This window comes from Pangasianodon hypophthalmus, chromosome 1 (assembly GCF_027358585.1).
Source record: "Pangasianodon hypophthalmus isolate fPanHyp1 chromosome 1, fPanHyp1.pri, whole genome shotgun sequence".
Classification (NCBI taxonomy): Eukaryota; Metazoa; Chordata; class Actinopteri; order Siluriformes; family Pangasiidae; genus Pangasianodon; species Pangasianodon hypophthalmus.
The window spans coordinates 12,204,243-12,221,872 of record NC_069710.1 but is presented as its reverse complement, the minus strand read 5'-3'; the positions used below and the strand labels follow the sequence as shown (position 1 = coordinate 12,221,872).

Here is a 17,630-nt window from a genome sequence, read left to right as displayed (position 1 = left end):
AATGGGGGAAAAGGTTGACTTTTATTGAAATGGAAATGTGCAGGTCTTTTCAGTAAATGAACTCTAACGGCCTTTATTCACGAAGCTCTTTACAATTTACATCACTGAATGATCTCTTCTGAAAACGTCAATACAGAAACATTCTCAGTAGTGTGTGTGTGTGTGTGTCTAGTTCTCTTTCGCCATGTCCTTCAGTTATGTGAGCTACTCTATTATTGTTATTATTGCAAGTTATATACCTATCTGACTCACATTTGACAGACTGCTTCATATTGTGTGTGTGTGTGTGTGTGTGTGTGTGTGACTGACATGTTTAATCCTAAATCATTCTGCATCTCTGTGTGATGTGTGTGTGTGTGTATGAGTGATGTATTTGAGTGTGTGTGAAGGTGTTTGCTTTTTCTCTTTCATTCTGTATCCGTGTCTCTGGATCTGTGTGCCATATTTAGTTATGGCTTTCTCTGTGTTTCCACCAACACACTGCTAGTGTGTTCAGGGAACAAGTTAAGAACTGGCCCACATTTCCAACGGTTTAATAGACGAACCATTGCTCAATCAGATCATCTAGCTAATGACAAATAGATGTTTTAGATTAGGATTATAATTAAACAATTGTGATTGTTAGATTTTTGTTAGATTGAATTATAGAGATATGTAGATAAGAAGACAGGGGGAATAAAAATTGTCTGGAGCAGGTAAAATGTCTCATTTGTGGTATGAGTATTTCAGAAACAGCTGATCTCTTGGGATTTTGCACAACAGTCTCTAGAGTTTATACAAAATGGTGTGAAAAACAAAAAACATCCGCAGGTGGAAACATCTTGTTGATGAGAGAGATCAGAGGAGAACGACCAGGTTGGTTCTAGCTGACAGAAAGGCTACGGTAACTCAAATAACTACTCTATACAACCGCGCTGAGCAGAAAAGCATCTCAGAATTCATATCACCTCATATCACATCACATGACAAGGTGAATGGGCTGTTAAAGCAGAAGACTGCATTGTGTTCCACTCTTGCCATCCAAGAGCAGGAATCTGACGCTACTTCAAACTGGGCAGTTGAAGATTGAAAAAAGTTACATGATTGGCTGGTTGGAAAATTTAATGAATGAGCATGTGTATTGGTGTTTGCTAAATAAATAAATAAATAAAGTGGTCAGCGAAGGTAGATTTATGTGTATATAATTTTTGTTTGTTACTGTGTCCATATAGATATCAGATACTGCCAAGTGATAATTTACATAGCCAGTAAAAGTGGCCCACTGGTTCTAAACCACAGGACACACATCCAGAGGCTGTGTGTGAGTGTGTTAAAGTGAGGGGAAATGTGTGGGTGCACACTTGCCTGCACCCTGCATATGAGACTGGACTAAAATAGGATTCTGAGTCCCCCGTGTTCTGCACACTGAGTCATTGCAGTGCTGGAAAAGGTCCATGATGAGTTGTTCAGTAGGCAGCACCAGAAGTTTTGTTGGACATTTAGTGTAGGAATCTACGTCAAGAAGGGACGCAGCCCTGCCCCATATGGTGCACTTGCTTGCGTCCACAGAACCAATGGGCCTCTCATTTCCTCAAGAGCCCTTACCAACGTCACTAATGTTGCTTCGCAAAAATTGACTGAAAGTCTGTGTTATTTATGGGGAGTGTGCTGATTGGGAACAGGTGGTTGTCATTAGAAGTCTGGGGAAGTAGAGGTAACAGATCTTGTGACTGGGCTTGTGATTTGTTGTTTGGCTGAGGATTCTGGGAAATTGTGTTTGTGCTGATTTGCAGAACAAACGTGACACTTATGTATGTGGAAAAATATCTATCGTCTACATCACAGGTTCCCAACCCTGGTTCTGGAATACCCTAGTATTGAGTGCTCCCAACACTCCTGATTCAACGAATTAGCTAATTAACAGCCCTGCATCAGGTGAAGTGGGTGTGTTAGAGCAGGGGAAACAGTCAAATGTGCAAGACAAGGGGTTCTCCATGACCAGGGTTGGTAACCTGTGGCCTAGATCTGCATGGTGTGCATTTTGAGATGCTTTTCTGCTCACCACAGATGTAAAGAGTAGTTATTTGAGTTACCATACACTTCCTGTCAGCTCAAACAAGTCTGGTTATTCTCCTCTCACCTCTCTCGTTAACAAGGCATCACTGGATGTTTTTTGTTTTTAGCACCATTCTGTGTAACCTCTAGAAACTGTACACTAGCCCGTTCGTCACCAACAATCATGGTATGGTCACTGAGATCACTTTTTTGCTAACTGTCATGAGATTCACAGAGAGTCTGACCTGCTAGTTGCCATAGGTTAAACAATATTACCCTGATATTCAACTGCACAATATTGTTATCAATATAAAATATCACACCATAATTTTGCTCACCAGACAGGGCCCTGAATGTTGAAATTTGCATGAAAAAGTATTTTATCCCACAGCAATTTGCCAATGCTTCCAATATTGTTATTATTTTTAAAAAAGGAACAACAAATTGTACATTTTGTCTGTTTATAGTTACTTTAATGCTTTGGAACAACACATAGGCATCACACCTGTGATCAGAGTCATTCCTAGAGCCTGAGCTGTTAGTAACCCAGTTGGCAGCTAGGTTTTGTCTTCATAATGGGTTTGCTGGGATCCCCTGGGGAAAAACACGCCCTAACACACACTTTCCTATTCAGTGCATAGTAAACCATGCATCAACGTCTGTGCTAAACAAACGTTTCACCTCTCATTTGCGCTCTAAATATGGCAATACATATCTGTCCCTAGACTCCTCTGTAGGACTTTCACCTTTCTTGCCAGATTCACACACGCCACCCTGTGTTAGAAAGGTGTGACGGGGCATCTGTAACAAAATTATTCCTGTCAAACTCACACTATGTGAGCCACACATGCTGGTACATGCACCCTTGGGTGTGACCTCCCTTGTCAAGCGGGGTGTGTATGCCATCTGGGATTTCTCCTGCTTTCCCATGCCATCTGAGGTCCATTTTGTCACCTTCGGCAAGGATAAAAGCTCAACAACAAAAAAAAAAAGATTGATGGAATGTTGAGGAATACCAGCTGGCACCACATGTATCTACTAACCTTGGGAGAGTCAACATGCCCTAATAAAGAGTGCTAAAATAAAGAGCTAGTACAATTTACAGCAGGGTCCAAAAGTCTGTCATCTAACACATATGAGAAAGACTTCGCATTAATTCATATATGTTTCCAGCTACATACTAGGTTATCTAGCAAAGATACCCCTTAAACATTATCCTGAGTGTTACCTATAGGCTGTTGATACTGAAGACCGTCTCAACTGTCTCAGACATTGCTGTAAGCATCTGATTGGGTCTTGAAATTGTATTAAGTTTAGTCAGGACACTGTTGGGTTTCTGTGTGTAGAGTATCATGACTCTGCGTTTGGCTGCTGGTGAGCAGGGCGATGGAAAGGGGAGGGGTGTGAGGCCCCTGCTGGGCAAAGACTTCACACCTCTCCACAATAACACTGGCACAGAGATAAAACAGATAGGAGCCAAGTATGCTCCAAATAAACAAATGAAATTGTTAAAGAAACACAAAATCTGTCACAACCTATATGCTTATGATTCCCAGGATGACAAATGCAGCTTGTTTTGAGTTTTTAACATGCTTTAACATTTGTTTTTGTTTAGGTTTCATTTTGTCTTTCCCTGTTAGCTCATTGGTTTTCATAAGTTCGGTCTGTTATTAATCACCTGTGTCTTTTTGTCAGTTGATCACGCTGTGTATATATTTCATTGCATTTGTGTGTTATTGTTTCTCGTTTCTGATTTGATGTTTCTTGTTTCTCACCAGCTAAGTTATTTCGCAAGAGTAAGCTTCGTGCTGTGTTATTTTTTAGTATCATTCATTAAATCATTTGCATATTTGTATTTGTATCCTGTACAACCTTGATAGATATTACAGGAAGTGGCTCAGTGCTGCTATTTTCTCAAGGGGAGGCATAAGAATATATATTGTAAGGGTGCCAATAATTTTGAAAGCAGTGTTTTGTACAAAGTATTGCATTTTGTGTGTTTGGAATATACTATAATTGATTATATTAAAAATGTACGAGTATTCTGGAACCATTCTGTTACCCCTTGCTCACAATCTGTAACTGCTTCTTTGCGTCAATCTTTTTTTTTTTGTTCCGAAGGTCTTGCTTCACTTTTCCTGATTGCAACATCTGAATGCAAAGCATGACTGTGACTCAGGACTAGATTTTTGGCAGATGCACACACAACTAAATGCAAGTAAAATGTCAATGTAACTTTCCCACAGAATATTTCAGTAACATTCTCTTGTGTAAAGTTCGATTAGAGAATGATGTGTGCTCACTGATTGAAGGAGTTTGGCAAATACCAGTTCTAGTTTATTTATAGTTTCACGGTTCTCGAAATAAATCAACAGAAAGTGAAATTTAGATGAAGGAGTGGAGTTCAGTCTGAGATTATGTGTGTTATTTCCAAATGTCAGTTTATATTAATGTGCTTCTTCTAATATAATAGTGTTTCTATAGTAACAGTTTCCACAGGCACACAGTGACTTGTATGCCAGACACTCCATACAAACCGATGAAAAATGTGTGGAATTGTTGACATGGTGACGTTTTCTGTGAGAAGAAATTTATTTTTCATTTTTGGAGGGAGTCTCCAGTGTCAGCACTTTGTATCAGACAGAGTTAAAGAAGTAAATTTTAAGTTTTACAACAAGAGAAAGCCTTTAAGACAGAGGAGTTTCTCAATAACATGACAATCTGTGTTTGTTTGTCAGACAAGCTGGTGAAGGAACGACTATTTATAGATGTGATAGTGTAAGTGGTAACTTGCAAATGTTCTAAAACACAAAGCGTTCTCTGATCAGGTAAAACAAAAATTTAACTGTTTGGCCATAATGATCCGTGTTATGTATGAAGGGAAAATGGTGAGGCTTTTAATCTGAAGAACACAATCCAAACTTTGAAGAATGGGGGTGGCAGCATCATGTTGCGTAGGTGTTTTGCTGGAAAAGCGACTGGTACACTTATACAGTGGATATTAAAAAGTCTACACACTCCTGTTAAAATGGAAGGTTTTTGTGATTAAAAAAAATTAAACCAAGATAAATCATGTCAGAACTTTTTTCCACCCTCACTGTGAAATTACAACATATAAAAGTTAAGTGAAAAACAATCAGAAACATTTTAGGGAAAAATAGTGGAAAAAAGTTGCAATAACCAGGTTGCGTAAGTGTGCACACCCACCCATAATTGGGGATGTGGCTGTGTTCAGAATGAACTAATCATATTCAACCTCATGTTCAAAAGTAATTATCATACAGCTCTCATCAATGAAATTATTCTGATTAAGCCAAAATAAAGATCAGCTGTTTCTGTAGGATTTTCTTGACATCTTCTTGGTTTCATCTGACCACTGAACCCATGCTACCCAAAGAGCTTACAAAGCCTGTACAGGGTCCCACTGCAGAAAAGTATCGATTGGGAGACGAGTATAAAAGAATTTCCAAAGCATTAGATGCACCAGGGAACACTGTAAAGGCCATCATTAACAAATAGAGAAAATGGAGCACCACAGTGACATCAACAAGAACAGGACATCTCTCCAAAATTTATAAAAGGACAAGATAAAAACTTACCAGGGAGGCTGCCAAGAGACCTCTGGCAACATTAAAGGAGCTGCAGGAATATCTGACAAATATTGATTACACTCTGCATGTGACAACAGTCTCTCATATTCTTCACATGTCTGGGCTATGAGGTAGTGTGGCTAGACGGAAGCCCTTTCTCAAAAAAACATCCAAGCTAAACTAAATCACCCCAAACCATGTGGTAAAATGTGTTATGGTCTGATGAGACCAGTTCCGAAAGGTATATTTGGAACAAAAAAGCTCATCAACAAAAGAACACCATACCTGTATTGAAGCATGGTGCTGGCAGCGTCATGCTTTAGGGCTTCTTTTCTTCAGTCAGAACTGGGGCTTTTAGCAAGGTAAAGGGAATCATGAATAGCTACAAAAACCAGACAATTTTAGTGCAAACCTTCAGGTGTCTGCTGGTAAGCTGAAGATGAAAAGGAATTTCACCTTTCAGCACAACAATGACCCAAAGCATACATCCAAATCAATAAAAGGAATAGCTTTCCTAAATGAAGATCGGTGTTTTTGAATGGCCTAGCCAGAGCCCAGACCTGATCTAAAAATCTGTGGGGTGACCTGAAGCGGGCACAGGAGATGCCCTTACAATTTGATGGATCTAGAATGTTTTTGCAAGAAAATATGGCAAAATATCTGACATGATTTATCTTAGTGTCATTCTTTTACTTCATGAAAACCTACCATTTTAACAGGGCTGTGTGGACTTTTTATATCCATTGAAGAAAGAATCCAAGAAGGATTGTCTAGAAATACATCCGCTAGTCTTCCAGTAGGACAGTGTTCCTAAGGCATACCTCCATAGTGGCCATAACAAAGCCCTGACCTGATTCCCATAAAAAATTTGTGGACTGGACTGTAAAAGGATGTCTGAAGAAGGAGGCCCACAAACCTGACTCAGTGATACCAGTTCTGTCAGGAGGAATGGGCAACAATTCCAAAAAAAATATTGTGAGTAGCTTGTGGAAGACTACCCAAGGAGTTCTATCAATTAAAAGGCAAAATGCCACCAAATGCTAACAAAGTGCATGTAAACGTTTGGCCTTAACTGTATGCATGTCTTGTCTGTTGGTTGGAAACACACTCTATTCCAGGTTACTGGCTTTTCAGACAGTTGTCTGGTTACGAAACCACATCCCTAAATTATGATGACATCATTTCACATGGCTTTAGTATAAACTCAGGCAACAACTTTTTGGGATGTTGAAGTTACATGAAAGAACTCATTACATGAAAGACGTAATGAGACGTGATGCATATAATAATTTCGCTGTTCCATATTATACTTCCATGTCTGCTTTATTAGATAAGATTCTTTGTGTTATTAAACAAATCCTCTTCACCCCTAATGTCAGGTCCTCATTTTGCACATATTAAATCTGAATGTAGGGCCTTATATTAATAACACACACACACACACACACACACACACACACACTGACATGATCACTGAAGAAAAATTCAAGTTTTACCGCCCACGCATATTATGACTCGTTTTACTGATTCGATTCTTTCAAACAAATCCGTTTCAAGTGAATCGACTTTTGATTCATAGCTGTCCTAGCCTAGATCACAAATCACATGATGTTAGTCAGTAGTAAGTAAGTAGAACTAATTTTATATCTATACCTAAATATCACTTAAGAATTTGTGATTACCTCAAATTGGAAATGAATACTTAAGTAATCATTCTTTCTCACTTTATTCTTAACTAATATGTATATTCATTTTTTAACCTAATCCGAACACAATGCTTCAGTGCATTTAAACTCTATTTAAAACAATCTGGATTAAATTATAGAAATACACCGTTGGCATCCTGTTCTATTAGTTTCAGCTGCACTTCATATATTAAAGTTACTTAAGAAAAACAGGAATTATTGAAAAAAACAGCACAAATTCATATGAACTAGGTCAATGTGGTTGGATTTTTGTTACAATAAAAAGATTCGTTTTATGAAAAGGAACATTAATCCCGATGCTGAACTTAACCCATACTTTCGTAACTTTTCATACAAATTAAGTGTAAAAATATATACATATTGTGAACTTCCTGGGTACTTCTGAAATTGCAGTAAGGTCCATCCATCCGTCCATTCTCTGTCCCGCTTATTCTACACAGGGTCACCCGGTAATCTGGACCCTATCCCAGGGGACTTGGGGCACAAGGCAGGGGACACCCTGGATGGGGTGCCAACTGATCACAGGGCACAGTCGCACACACACTCACACACCACGGACAATTTGGAAATACCAGTCAGTGTATAACGCATGTCTTTGGACTGGGAGAGGAAACCGGAGTACCCGGAGGAAACCCCTGAAGCACGGGGGGAAGATGCAAACTCCACGCACACAGGGTAGAGGCGGGATTCAAACCCCCAACCCCAGAGGTTCAAAATTTCAATAAAGTTTGAAATTTAATTTTGTAAATATTCACTTCCGCGTTTAACTGAGGATTTATATACAATCATTTTTTCCCCCCAAATAATGTTTCTGTGCATATTACCCCACTGTTGTATGTATACTGTTGTATGTATATTCCTGTATATTACCTTTCGATTCTCGAGAATCGATTCGTTCATTCGAGTCAGTTGAAGGAGTCGTTCAAAAGAACCGAAGCCTTGACGAATCTCCCATCAACTACCAGGCGCTGGGGGAGGAGAATGACAGAAAAGTGGGGGGTTTTGTCGGAAGATTTCGGGACACGGGGGTAGGAGCAGACCGCACAAACAACCGCTAAACTTGTCCAAACATCTCTCTGGGACTTACGGAAGTGTTACAGTAAGTCTTTCCAGTTTAAATGCACATTTTAGCGAGGTTAAACACGATTGTGTTGAGTCTAACTCACTGCAGTAGCACTGGAATTTTGTGGGGTTTGTGTGAGGAAGATAGACGTGCAGAAGAAATGTCTGAATTTATCAGTAATTTATAACCCTTACCGTGTTATTTCTTCTTTCTACAACTTTTTAAAGGGCTCTAGAAATGCACTGGTCTGTTAGAGATCCTAACAAGAAACTCTGGCCTTTTTTTTCTCCCCTATAAATATTGAAATAATAAATAAACACCGTTCGCGTCTGAAACAGCGTCCTCGCGTCCTAAGTAGTATGCCAAAATAGAACACTTTCCATTGTTACCATAGTTACCATAGGGCTTAGCTACGCACTATTTTAACATACTACTAAGTGATGAAGTATGTTCTTTTCAGCATAGTCTGGGTTAATTAGACATGTGCCTTAACACAAATTTAGTAAGTATAATCAACTTAAATGAGACACAGATTTACAAGATTTGTAAAGCTACATCTATGTGATGTTTTGTAGCCTTTTTTTTTAACATGTTCTGTAACCTGGTGACTGAAATAATCAAGTTTTTGTGAGTAATCTAATATATATGTCTTTGAGTTGAGTTTACATGAATAAGTCAGTAATCTGGTTTCTTTAAGCAGTGTCACAATTCTCAAATCCGATTGGTCAGAAGCTGTTGATCAGTTTTCTGTACTTCTCAGCAGCTCCGGCTTCAAGGCAAATTCATATAAATGTCCTCGTTCTAAGAGAGTTATCGTTCCTAAACTAACAACTCATCGACAGGAAATTGAATGACAGACGCACCACATAATCTAAGGCGAGTAATAAATCCATTTTTAAAAGCATGTTGTTATTGAATAAAGAAATAAAATGAATAATTAGTGTTGATATGGTGAGATTTTCTGTGCAGAGACATTTATTTAGCATTTATGGAAGGAGTCTCCAGTGTCAGTGCTTTGTAACAGTCAGTAGGTTTTCCTCTACAGGAAAGTTTTCAGGACAGGAGTCTTATTAACTTCAAGTGAGAGAACGTCTGTTTATAGCTGTTATAACAGCAGTGATGACAGGAATTATCTTGTCTCACTGACATTCACCAACGTGAAATGTACTCGTAAACGGATAAAAAGTATGATATTTCATTCTATAATAAATAAAATCCATTTTGTACAAACCATTTTGAGGTGGCGATAAAGGGAGGGTGCTTTTGGCACTCATTTGTAGGTGTGAACGACTTTTACTTCAAAGAACCCTCGTAAATGGGTATTATTGAAGTGACCAACAGATGGACACTTTCCTCCCAAGATTCAATGTAGCATTATTACTTTGAATGTAAACTATTGTTTCACAATACTAATAGTAAGTAATAATACTCTTGGGGGGTTGCTGTTATAGTAAAAATAATCAATGACATGATGTGGCCCCATGCAAAAGGGAGTTACTCCTCCGTCATGAAGACTTTTCTGTCTTGAAAAACAGCTATAGTTCACCACTGACTGTTAAAAAGTGCTGACACTGGAGACTCCTTCAATAAATGTAAAATAAACAAACATTGCTTTGGACATTATTACACTCTGTGGCGTCAGTGTGTCCACATACCTCGGTAGTCCTGATTCTCAAAAGATTGTCTGTCATCCGTTCACGCTAATTAATAGTAACACAAGATCCCCTCTGTAGTTACAGCATTAAGGTGCATCGCATTACTGTGAAGTGCTTTATGTTTAAACAAGTAAGAATTTGTCTCAAGAAAACATGCTGTATGTACCTCAGATCTCACTGGTGTTTTTGCTCTGTCTCCAGGGCATCTCGTCTCCCTGATTCACCTTGACTGCTGTTTTTTTTTTTTTTTTGGCCACCATGCGCTTGAGTGTGACAGGTGCACTATTGCTATTGAGTTTCTACATGTGTTTCTCAGCAGTACATTCATGCTTGATAATCAGCGAGGTGAATTGCGATAATCCCAGCCTTGACACCAGAGAATTTGTTGAGTTGTTCTCTCTTAGCGGCAGCTCCACCTCTCTGGATGGCTACACCCTCGTTTTCTATAATGGCAATGGCAATGTGGCATACCGTGTCGTGGACCTGAGCGGGCACAGCACGGACGAGCGAGGATTCTTCCTCATTGGCTCAGCTGAGCTCAAGCCTTCGCCTGCCATCCAACTTCCACCAAACTCCGTCCAGAACGGCCCTGATGCCATCGCCCTCTACGGCCCGTCCTGGGTTCCTGTAGCTGAGAACGGGAACATCTCTGCAATCGGGCTGCTGGATGCTGTCGTTTACACGTCTCGCCGGGCAACAGGCACCGCCGATATGTTGTCACGAGTCCTCACACCAGGTTCTTTCCCGTATGTTGAGGATGATCAGTTTTTAGAGGGAGACGAGTCCATCCAGAGGTGTTGGCTTTCTGATAATTACTACAGCTTCCAAAATGCCGAGCCCACCCCTGGACGGCCCAATATCTGCCCGCCATCGAACCCCGAACACCTGTGGATTAACAGGATCCAGCTGAGTGGAGGGACACTGACTGGACCTGTAGAGATCAGCATTGGGACAGAAAGAGGGGCGATGACGGTGGTGGTGTATAATGTGCAGACAGACACAGTGAAGACCAGTGTAGGGTTTCAGGCCAGTGAACCTGGGAATGTCTCTTTAAATTTGGACACAACCGCTTTGTCAGGTAATGTCTAAAATTACAATACTATCACTCAAATGGTGTGTTTCTACTGGTTGTTGATCCCTTGGGTAAGCCATTATTTTACCTTTAACCTTTCAGATTTAGATGGCTGGGCATTGGCAGTGTACCAGGGGAAGGTCGAAGATTTCCAAAAAGGCAGCCCACTCAGTCAACTTCAGCCGCTTGATGCCTTCGTCTGCAGCGGACTTACTAACGCACCAAGCGCCGTTCTCACAGAGACTCTCATACCAGGCAGGAAAGCCTTCAAGTTCGACAGCAGGTAATTCTCCCAGCCAGATCAGTAAACAAATTGTTACATAAAAACAGAGTTCTGATTCGTTTTGTGGTTTGCTTTCCCAGCTTTTCAGAAGTCGATGCTTATGTCACCCGGTGTGGTACGGCTCACTGGGCGAGAGATCCGGGCGTATTTCAGCATCAGATACAGAGGCCAAGCGAGTCCAGCCACTGCAACTGGTTTAACACCTGCCCTTACAGCACTGGTATGGTCTCCTCTAAACTTTGCAGTGTGAAGTGTGTTTTTTTTTTGCTGACTTCTCTTACACCAGCTGTTAGGGAAGGTGACCACTGGAGATAGACCCAAGTATTTCCTTCCGGAGTCTTTATTTTTAGTGGCAAGTCATTTGATTTGGCATCAAAATGGGACGTCTTGTTGCTTGTATTGCTTGTATAGATTTATACTGCAGTGCTGTTGAATTCTTGATTCTGATTGGTTAGAAGGTGTTGATTTTCTCTAACAGCATTAAATGTAACAACATTGGATAAAAGGTAATGTAAACATTTAAGGTTATTGCTGTTATTGGAAAATAATCAACATTGGGGTGGTAACAGTAACTTCGCCACATCACACCACTATATCATTGATTATTATCCTATAATAGCACACTCCCAAGTGTTTCTTTCCTCACATATCACACTAGCTAGGTGTTGCCAGAGAAACCACGGCAACTGCGAGTGAAGTTAAGACCAGTATAATGATAGTTAATATATTTGTTTCTTATTGCAGCTGTCAACACGACAGATGAACCTTTTGAGCCGTGGTCAGGTATCAATGGAGACTTCCTGATCAGTGAGGTGAATACGGACTCACCAGGTTCGGCGGAAGATGAGGAGTTTGTGGAACTGTGGCATCCGTCCGGCCGCCGGACTTCACTCAATGGCATCTGGGTCCTGCTGATCAACGGCAACAATGGGAAAATTTACCGTGAAATTGAACTCCACGGATACTACACGGACAATCACGGCTACTTCCTGGTGAGTTGTTTGAATTGTGACGTCTTGCGTCTTCATTGTGAGATGAAGCCTCTGTGATATTGCCCATTTTTTCTCACTTTTGTAGATTGGCAGTGAAAAGCTCAAACCACAGATTGCCCTACCAGCAAATACCATCCAAAACGGCCCAGATGCCATAGCGATATACCGCTCCACATCTCCGCCCTCCACTGAGAATGTCATTGTTCCCAGGAATGGGCTCCTGGATGGCATGGTGTACCGATCCCGTAGCTCAGACAGAGACTGGGCAGATCTCATCAAAGCTCTGACACCAGGACAGCTCCCCCTGCTGGAAGACTCCACCTCACTCCAAGGAGACGAGAGTCTCAGCAGATGTGGGCTAAAACGATTCAACCTGAACTCCTTCAGGGTAAGGTCACTTCCTGTTTGGGTCACCATTTTCTGTGCTTTTTATTGCTGTTTTTAACAGAGGCTTGTCTACCGCACAAGTGGCCACTTCTTCCCAAGGTAAAATAAATAGTGTTTTGTTTTTTTTGTTTGTTTCTTTTCAATAAGGAATGCTCTTGGATGAAATTTGTCACATTCCACGACAACAAAAAGTCTTCATTTCTGATTGGATGAGCAAAGCCAGTGAGCATAAATAAGAATTTCAGTGAGCTCTATACATGCGCTTCACTATTTCACACCGATAGTCCTATTAACTGATGAAGATGTAAAATGAGTAACTCAAAGAAATTTCAAAGAGATGCAGTATTGTATTTCACCAAGCTTTCAAAAGACCTATCCTCAAAAAAAAAAAATCTAATACATTTTTTTTTTTTTTTTTGACAAAATCAATACATTTGTTGTTTTAAAGAACAATCATACAAAAGTCAAGCCTTCTGGATCTCTCTTCAATGAAAAAGAAGCAAGAAATCGATTGTTTGTATGGTATGATGGTAAACAATTATTTGCAGAGTAAATTTTGTATGCAGTATAGTAGTTTTCTTGTTAGCTCCATTAGCCTCATTGCTATATCATAGCCTGCTAATTGATACCCTTTGTTCTTTCAGGTCACCTCTCCCACACCAATGAAAGACAACGATTGCCCCCGTCCCCCTAAAGAAATAGTCATTAACGAGGTGGGTGGAATCTTACGAGCAAACGTCTACGTGGAACTGATTGGTCCACCTTTGGCTTCTTTGCACGGATTGGTCATAGTGCTGTATGAGCTCAGCACTGCAAGACACGTCGTTCCGCTAGAAGGAAGTCTAGGAAATGATGGATACTACGTAATGGGCAACAAGTCTGTAGCTGGTGAGTGTGTCCATTTGTGTGGGCGGAGATAAGTAAATAAGAGTTTTATTATTTCAAGACAGCTCGCTCTCTTTTCCTGCATCTATTTTTTGTGTTTTGTGGTTTGGAGAAGTTTGGTTTGCTGTTTTTTTGTTTTTTTTTTTGCCATGTTGTGTAATTGTTTTCCATCTTCCGTGTCAACTTCCTCCTACCCAAAAAAGTCCAGGTTAAAGTTATGAAGAATCTTGGCTTGGCAGTCATCATGGCAATGTTCCCAGGCAGATATTTTCAGTCATACAGGATCAGACTCTTATTTCCTTGAATGAGGAGAGACCTATAAAATACTTATTACTTATGCAAGGCACTGTATATACATATTTTAAGCAGTGACTTGTCTCTACAGTCTCTAGTTAAATCTCAAATCTCAGCCCCACTGTGTGTCTCTCTTTCTTCCTGCAGATCAGGATTTGCCTGCCGTGACGTCTCTCGGTGCAGTCTGGTTGTGTTACGGCCTGCCGACCGTGTGTAGCAGTGAATCGAAAGTTCAGGACCTGGTAGTACTCTCTAATAATTCAAGTCTGAGTCCTTTTCTCCACGGAGTTACATATCAGGTCGTGCACCCAGTGGCCAGGTGTGTGTTTCTTGTGTAATTTGATTTACCCAGCTTTTTTTTTTTCCCAACTTGTACTACATACCTGGTTTGTGTGTGTGTGTGTGTGTGTGTGTGTGTGTGTTTAGTTTTGACTCTGTCTCTCGCTGTGCAATGAACCAATCTGCCTCCTGGACCGCCTCCCAACCAACACCCCGCCACCCAAACCTCTGCCCAAGCTCCGCCCACTCTGTCCACATGGACCTGTGTCTGCAGGCGGAGTCTGATTCTCACATTAGTACGCTAAATTCTGTTTTATAGTCTTTTTTTCATTGTTATAACTAGTGTTTATTATTTAGGAACATTTATTTCTCACTCTTTTGGCCTAGAGAGTATGTGCACCAGATTGTGTTTTGTTTTCTCTTAGCATGTACAGCTGAGGGATTTGCAGAGTTGTTGGAGCGTTCCTGTCAGTGTGGAATTTCTGCCGCCCATCTTACAGGTAACACACACACACACACACACTAACTTGTACATCCTACCTTAAAGGAATTAGATTAACAAAAAGAAAAATACAATAATTTGTCCATAGTCAATTTGTAAACACAGGTTATCACATATATTTAGCAAAATCGCTTTTTTAAAAAAAGGATAAATATGTATCACGTATAAAGATTTGAGCATGTAGTTTTGAAAAATTTTTGTTAGCAACACAATTTCTTGAAAAGCATTAATCATTTTTTATTCCTGTTAATGTTGTTGTTGTTGTGTTTGTGTATTAGGTGTGAATTTAACCTGCATATCAGAGAGCCTGTACGCAGAAGGTCCTGTATTTACACTGTCCAATCAACAGAGGGAGCTTGTGGCCCAGACACTGCAGAAAAACCACACACACTCCTGCAGCGTAGTCCGGGAACGGCTGTACACTAAAGGTACACACACACCAGAGTTACTACAGTTCATGAGTAATACAACTACAAAAAAAAATTGCAAATGGAAATAGATCGATAGATTTAATTTAAAACAAAATACAATGCAAATAAATTTTTTTTTGGTTTTTGTTTTTTATTCTGTTTAAGAAACATTGCATAAACCTCATGTTAGTTCAGAAATATTCGCCATCAATAAATACAATGAATACAGATCTCACATTCAGCCTCTACAGTAATAAGTCTAATTCACACACACACACACACACACATACACACATATACATTATAAGAAATTTCTAGCCCTAATCATAAATCTAACCTTTACCATCACCTCAGTATCTACAAAGATGTTTTAGACTTTCAGTTCTACAAAAAAAAGGAAGCTCAACAAATAAAAATGTACAGTTGTTGACATGTTGAAGCTTTGAATGTTTATTTAATATGTTATGGAAGGAGTCTCCAGTGTCAGTGCTTTGTAACATTGCAAGTCTTCAGGACTGTGTTTTTGTTTTGTTTTGTTTTGTTTGGTATCTTAAGTGCTAACAGGAATTTGTTTTATGGACGTTCCACAGCGTTAAACAAAACTATAAACGGATAAAAAAAAAAGAATGACATGTCATCTGTTAATAAATAAAACTTCTTATAGTAAAGTTGATCAGCATCACACCTCCCTGTCGCTGATTCTTTTCCTAGAACAGCACACCCCCAAGTGTTTTATTCCTGAAATATAATACATTCATCAAGTGTGCAGTCTAATAATATAGTGAAATACATTACACAGACTTCTTTAGGAGTTAAGTTAGAATATAAGGCCTTTGGCATGTAAACACACTACAAACAATATTAGAAGTGCAGCATTGTTAGAACAGAGTGACTGACAGTTTGATTACCCAATCAGAGTCATCGCTGGGGCTGCAGGTGGGGCTGGTGTTAATGGTGGTGCTGCTGTGTGCACTGGGAGGAGCCATCTTCTTCTACCTGTACAAGAAAAAGTAAGCATTTATAAGATTTTCATTTCAATGGATTTAAGAGTAGTGTGTTTTAATATGTTGTCTGGAATGATTGACGTGTGTGTGTGTGTGTGTGTGTGTTTCCACAGACGGCCTCAAGACTACTATTCAATGGAGCTGAATGAGCATGACTCACCCGTGGATCTCTAGCGTTTGTCTGTGTGTGTGTGTGTTTGTGTGTGTGTGTGTGTGTGTGTGTGCGTGTGCGTGCATCAATTTTAAAGGAAGTCTATTTTTATGATGTGTCATAAAACTGATTTTTAAATTTTTTTTTTACTGAGATTACATAAAGGTATGCTACTTTTTTTTAGTTTTTACGTAATAACGCCTTTAATATGTTTTGACGCTTTTTAATAGAATATTCTGTTTACTGTTCCTTCAAATCTATGAATTTGAGTTGGTCAGGATATTAAAGGTGCAGTCAGTAATGTGTAAAAATTCCTATCATGTCATAACTGCCTTTAAAACAAAATGACAACCTCCAATGTTGCATGCAAGTTGTTACAATAGATGGCTGGTTTCTTTATTTCAGGCTTCCGTTTTGCCTTTTCCCGGCTCGGAAACTAGTCATGTCATGCATGTAATGTTTCGTGGACATTCCACAACTTTTAATGTAAGTACAATCTGATTAAAATGTATGATGTTGTTCTTTAATAAATAAATCATATTCGTTGGGTTATAAATTGTTGTGTTACAAGAGGAAGAAAACACTTCAGGATGTGCTGTTGTTGGAAAATAATCAACTTCCAGGGTGGTAACAGTAACTCTGCTTCTATTATTCATTATTTTCCTATAACAGAATACTCCTGAAGTGTTTTTTTACCATTTTGGAAAACCACTACTGAAGGGTGTTTGCCTTCAATTTGGAAAATATATGGTCATAAACGATCTTTGTTCCCTTCCTGAATTTGCAGAGTGTTTCCTCAGGGTACTCAGGGGTACTGAAACCTGTGTGTGCATGAGTGTGTATGAGTTCTCACTGTATTTGGGTCCTACAAACGCCTACATGTACCATGATTTTTATTTTTAAAATGTCAGATCAGAGGGTCCTCCGATTCACTTTCATATGCGTTGTATGTTTTTTTTTTAAATTTGTTTTAATTTCCTCTTCCTCATTAAACAACTCTCAGTCGCTCACATGTCTCACTCTGCTCTGTAATACATACCACTGTTTCGAATTATTGTTGGTACAAATGGCATCTTTACACTATGGAAAGGGAATTTCTGAAAACACAATCATTTATTAAATTTATTTATTTAGTTGCTGTTTGATTAGATTTTGTCAATTAATTACGGGAGGAGAGTTGCTTGAAGGGAAAGCTAGTTTCTAAATGGTGCACTGACCAAAATCAGTGTGTACTCTGACTTCGTTCTCATTGGTGATTCTTTCTTGTATATCATTTTCATGCTTCTGTATTTGATCTTAAGAATTGGAAGCTGTACTTACACT

General features: G+C 39.5%; 1 protein-coding gene across 1 annotated transcript; it reads left to right on the top strand.

The window, feature by feature from the left end:
* Positions 1-8,271: 8,271 nt before the first annotated feature.
* Positions 8,272-17,502, top strand: si:ch211-183d21.1 (uncharacterized). The gene is made up of 13 exons (XM_026926420.3): positions 8,272-8,429; positions 10,250-11,126; positions 11,223-11,403; positions 11,484-11,623; positions 12,148-12,395; positions 12,481-12,783; positions 13,427-13,670; positions 14,109-14,280; positions 14,388-14,536; positions 14,666-14,740; positions 15,021-15,170; positions 16,069-16,162; positions 16,270-17,502. Exons 2-13 carry the CDS (start codon positions 10,307-10,309, stop codon positions 16,328-16,330), a joined length of 2,637 nt encoding a protein of 878 aa, XP_026782221.3. The 5' UTR covers positions 8,272-8,429; positions 10,250-10,306; the 3' UTR covers positions 16,331-17,502.
* Positions 17,503-17,630: the final 128 nt, after the last annotated feature.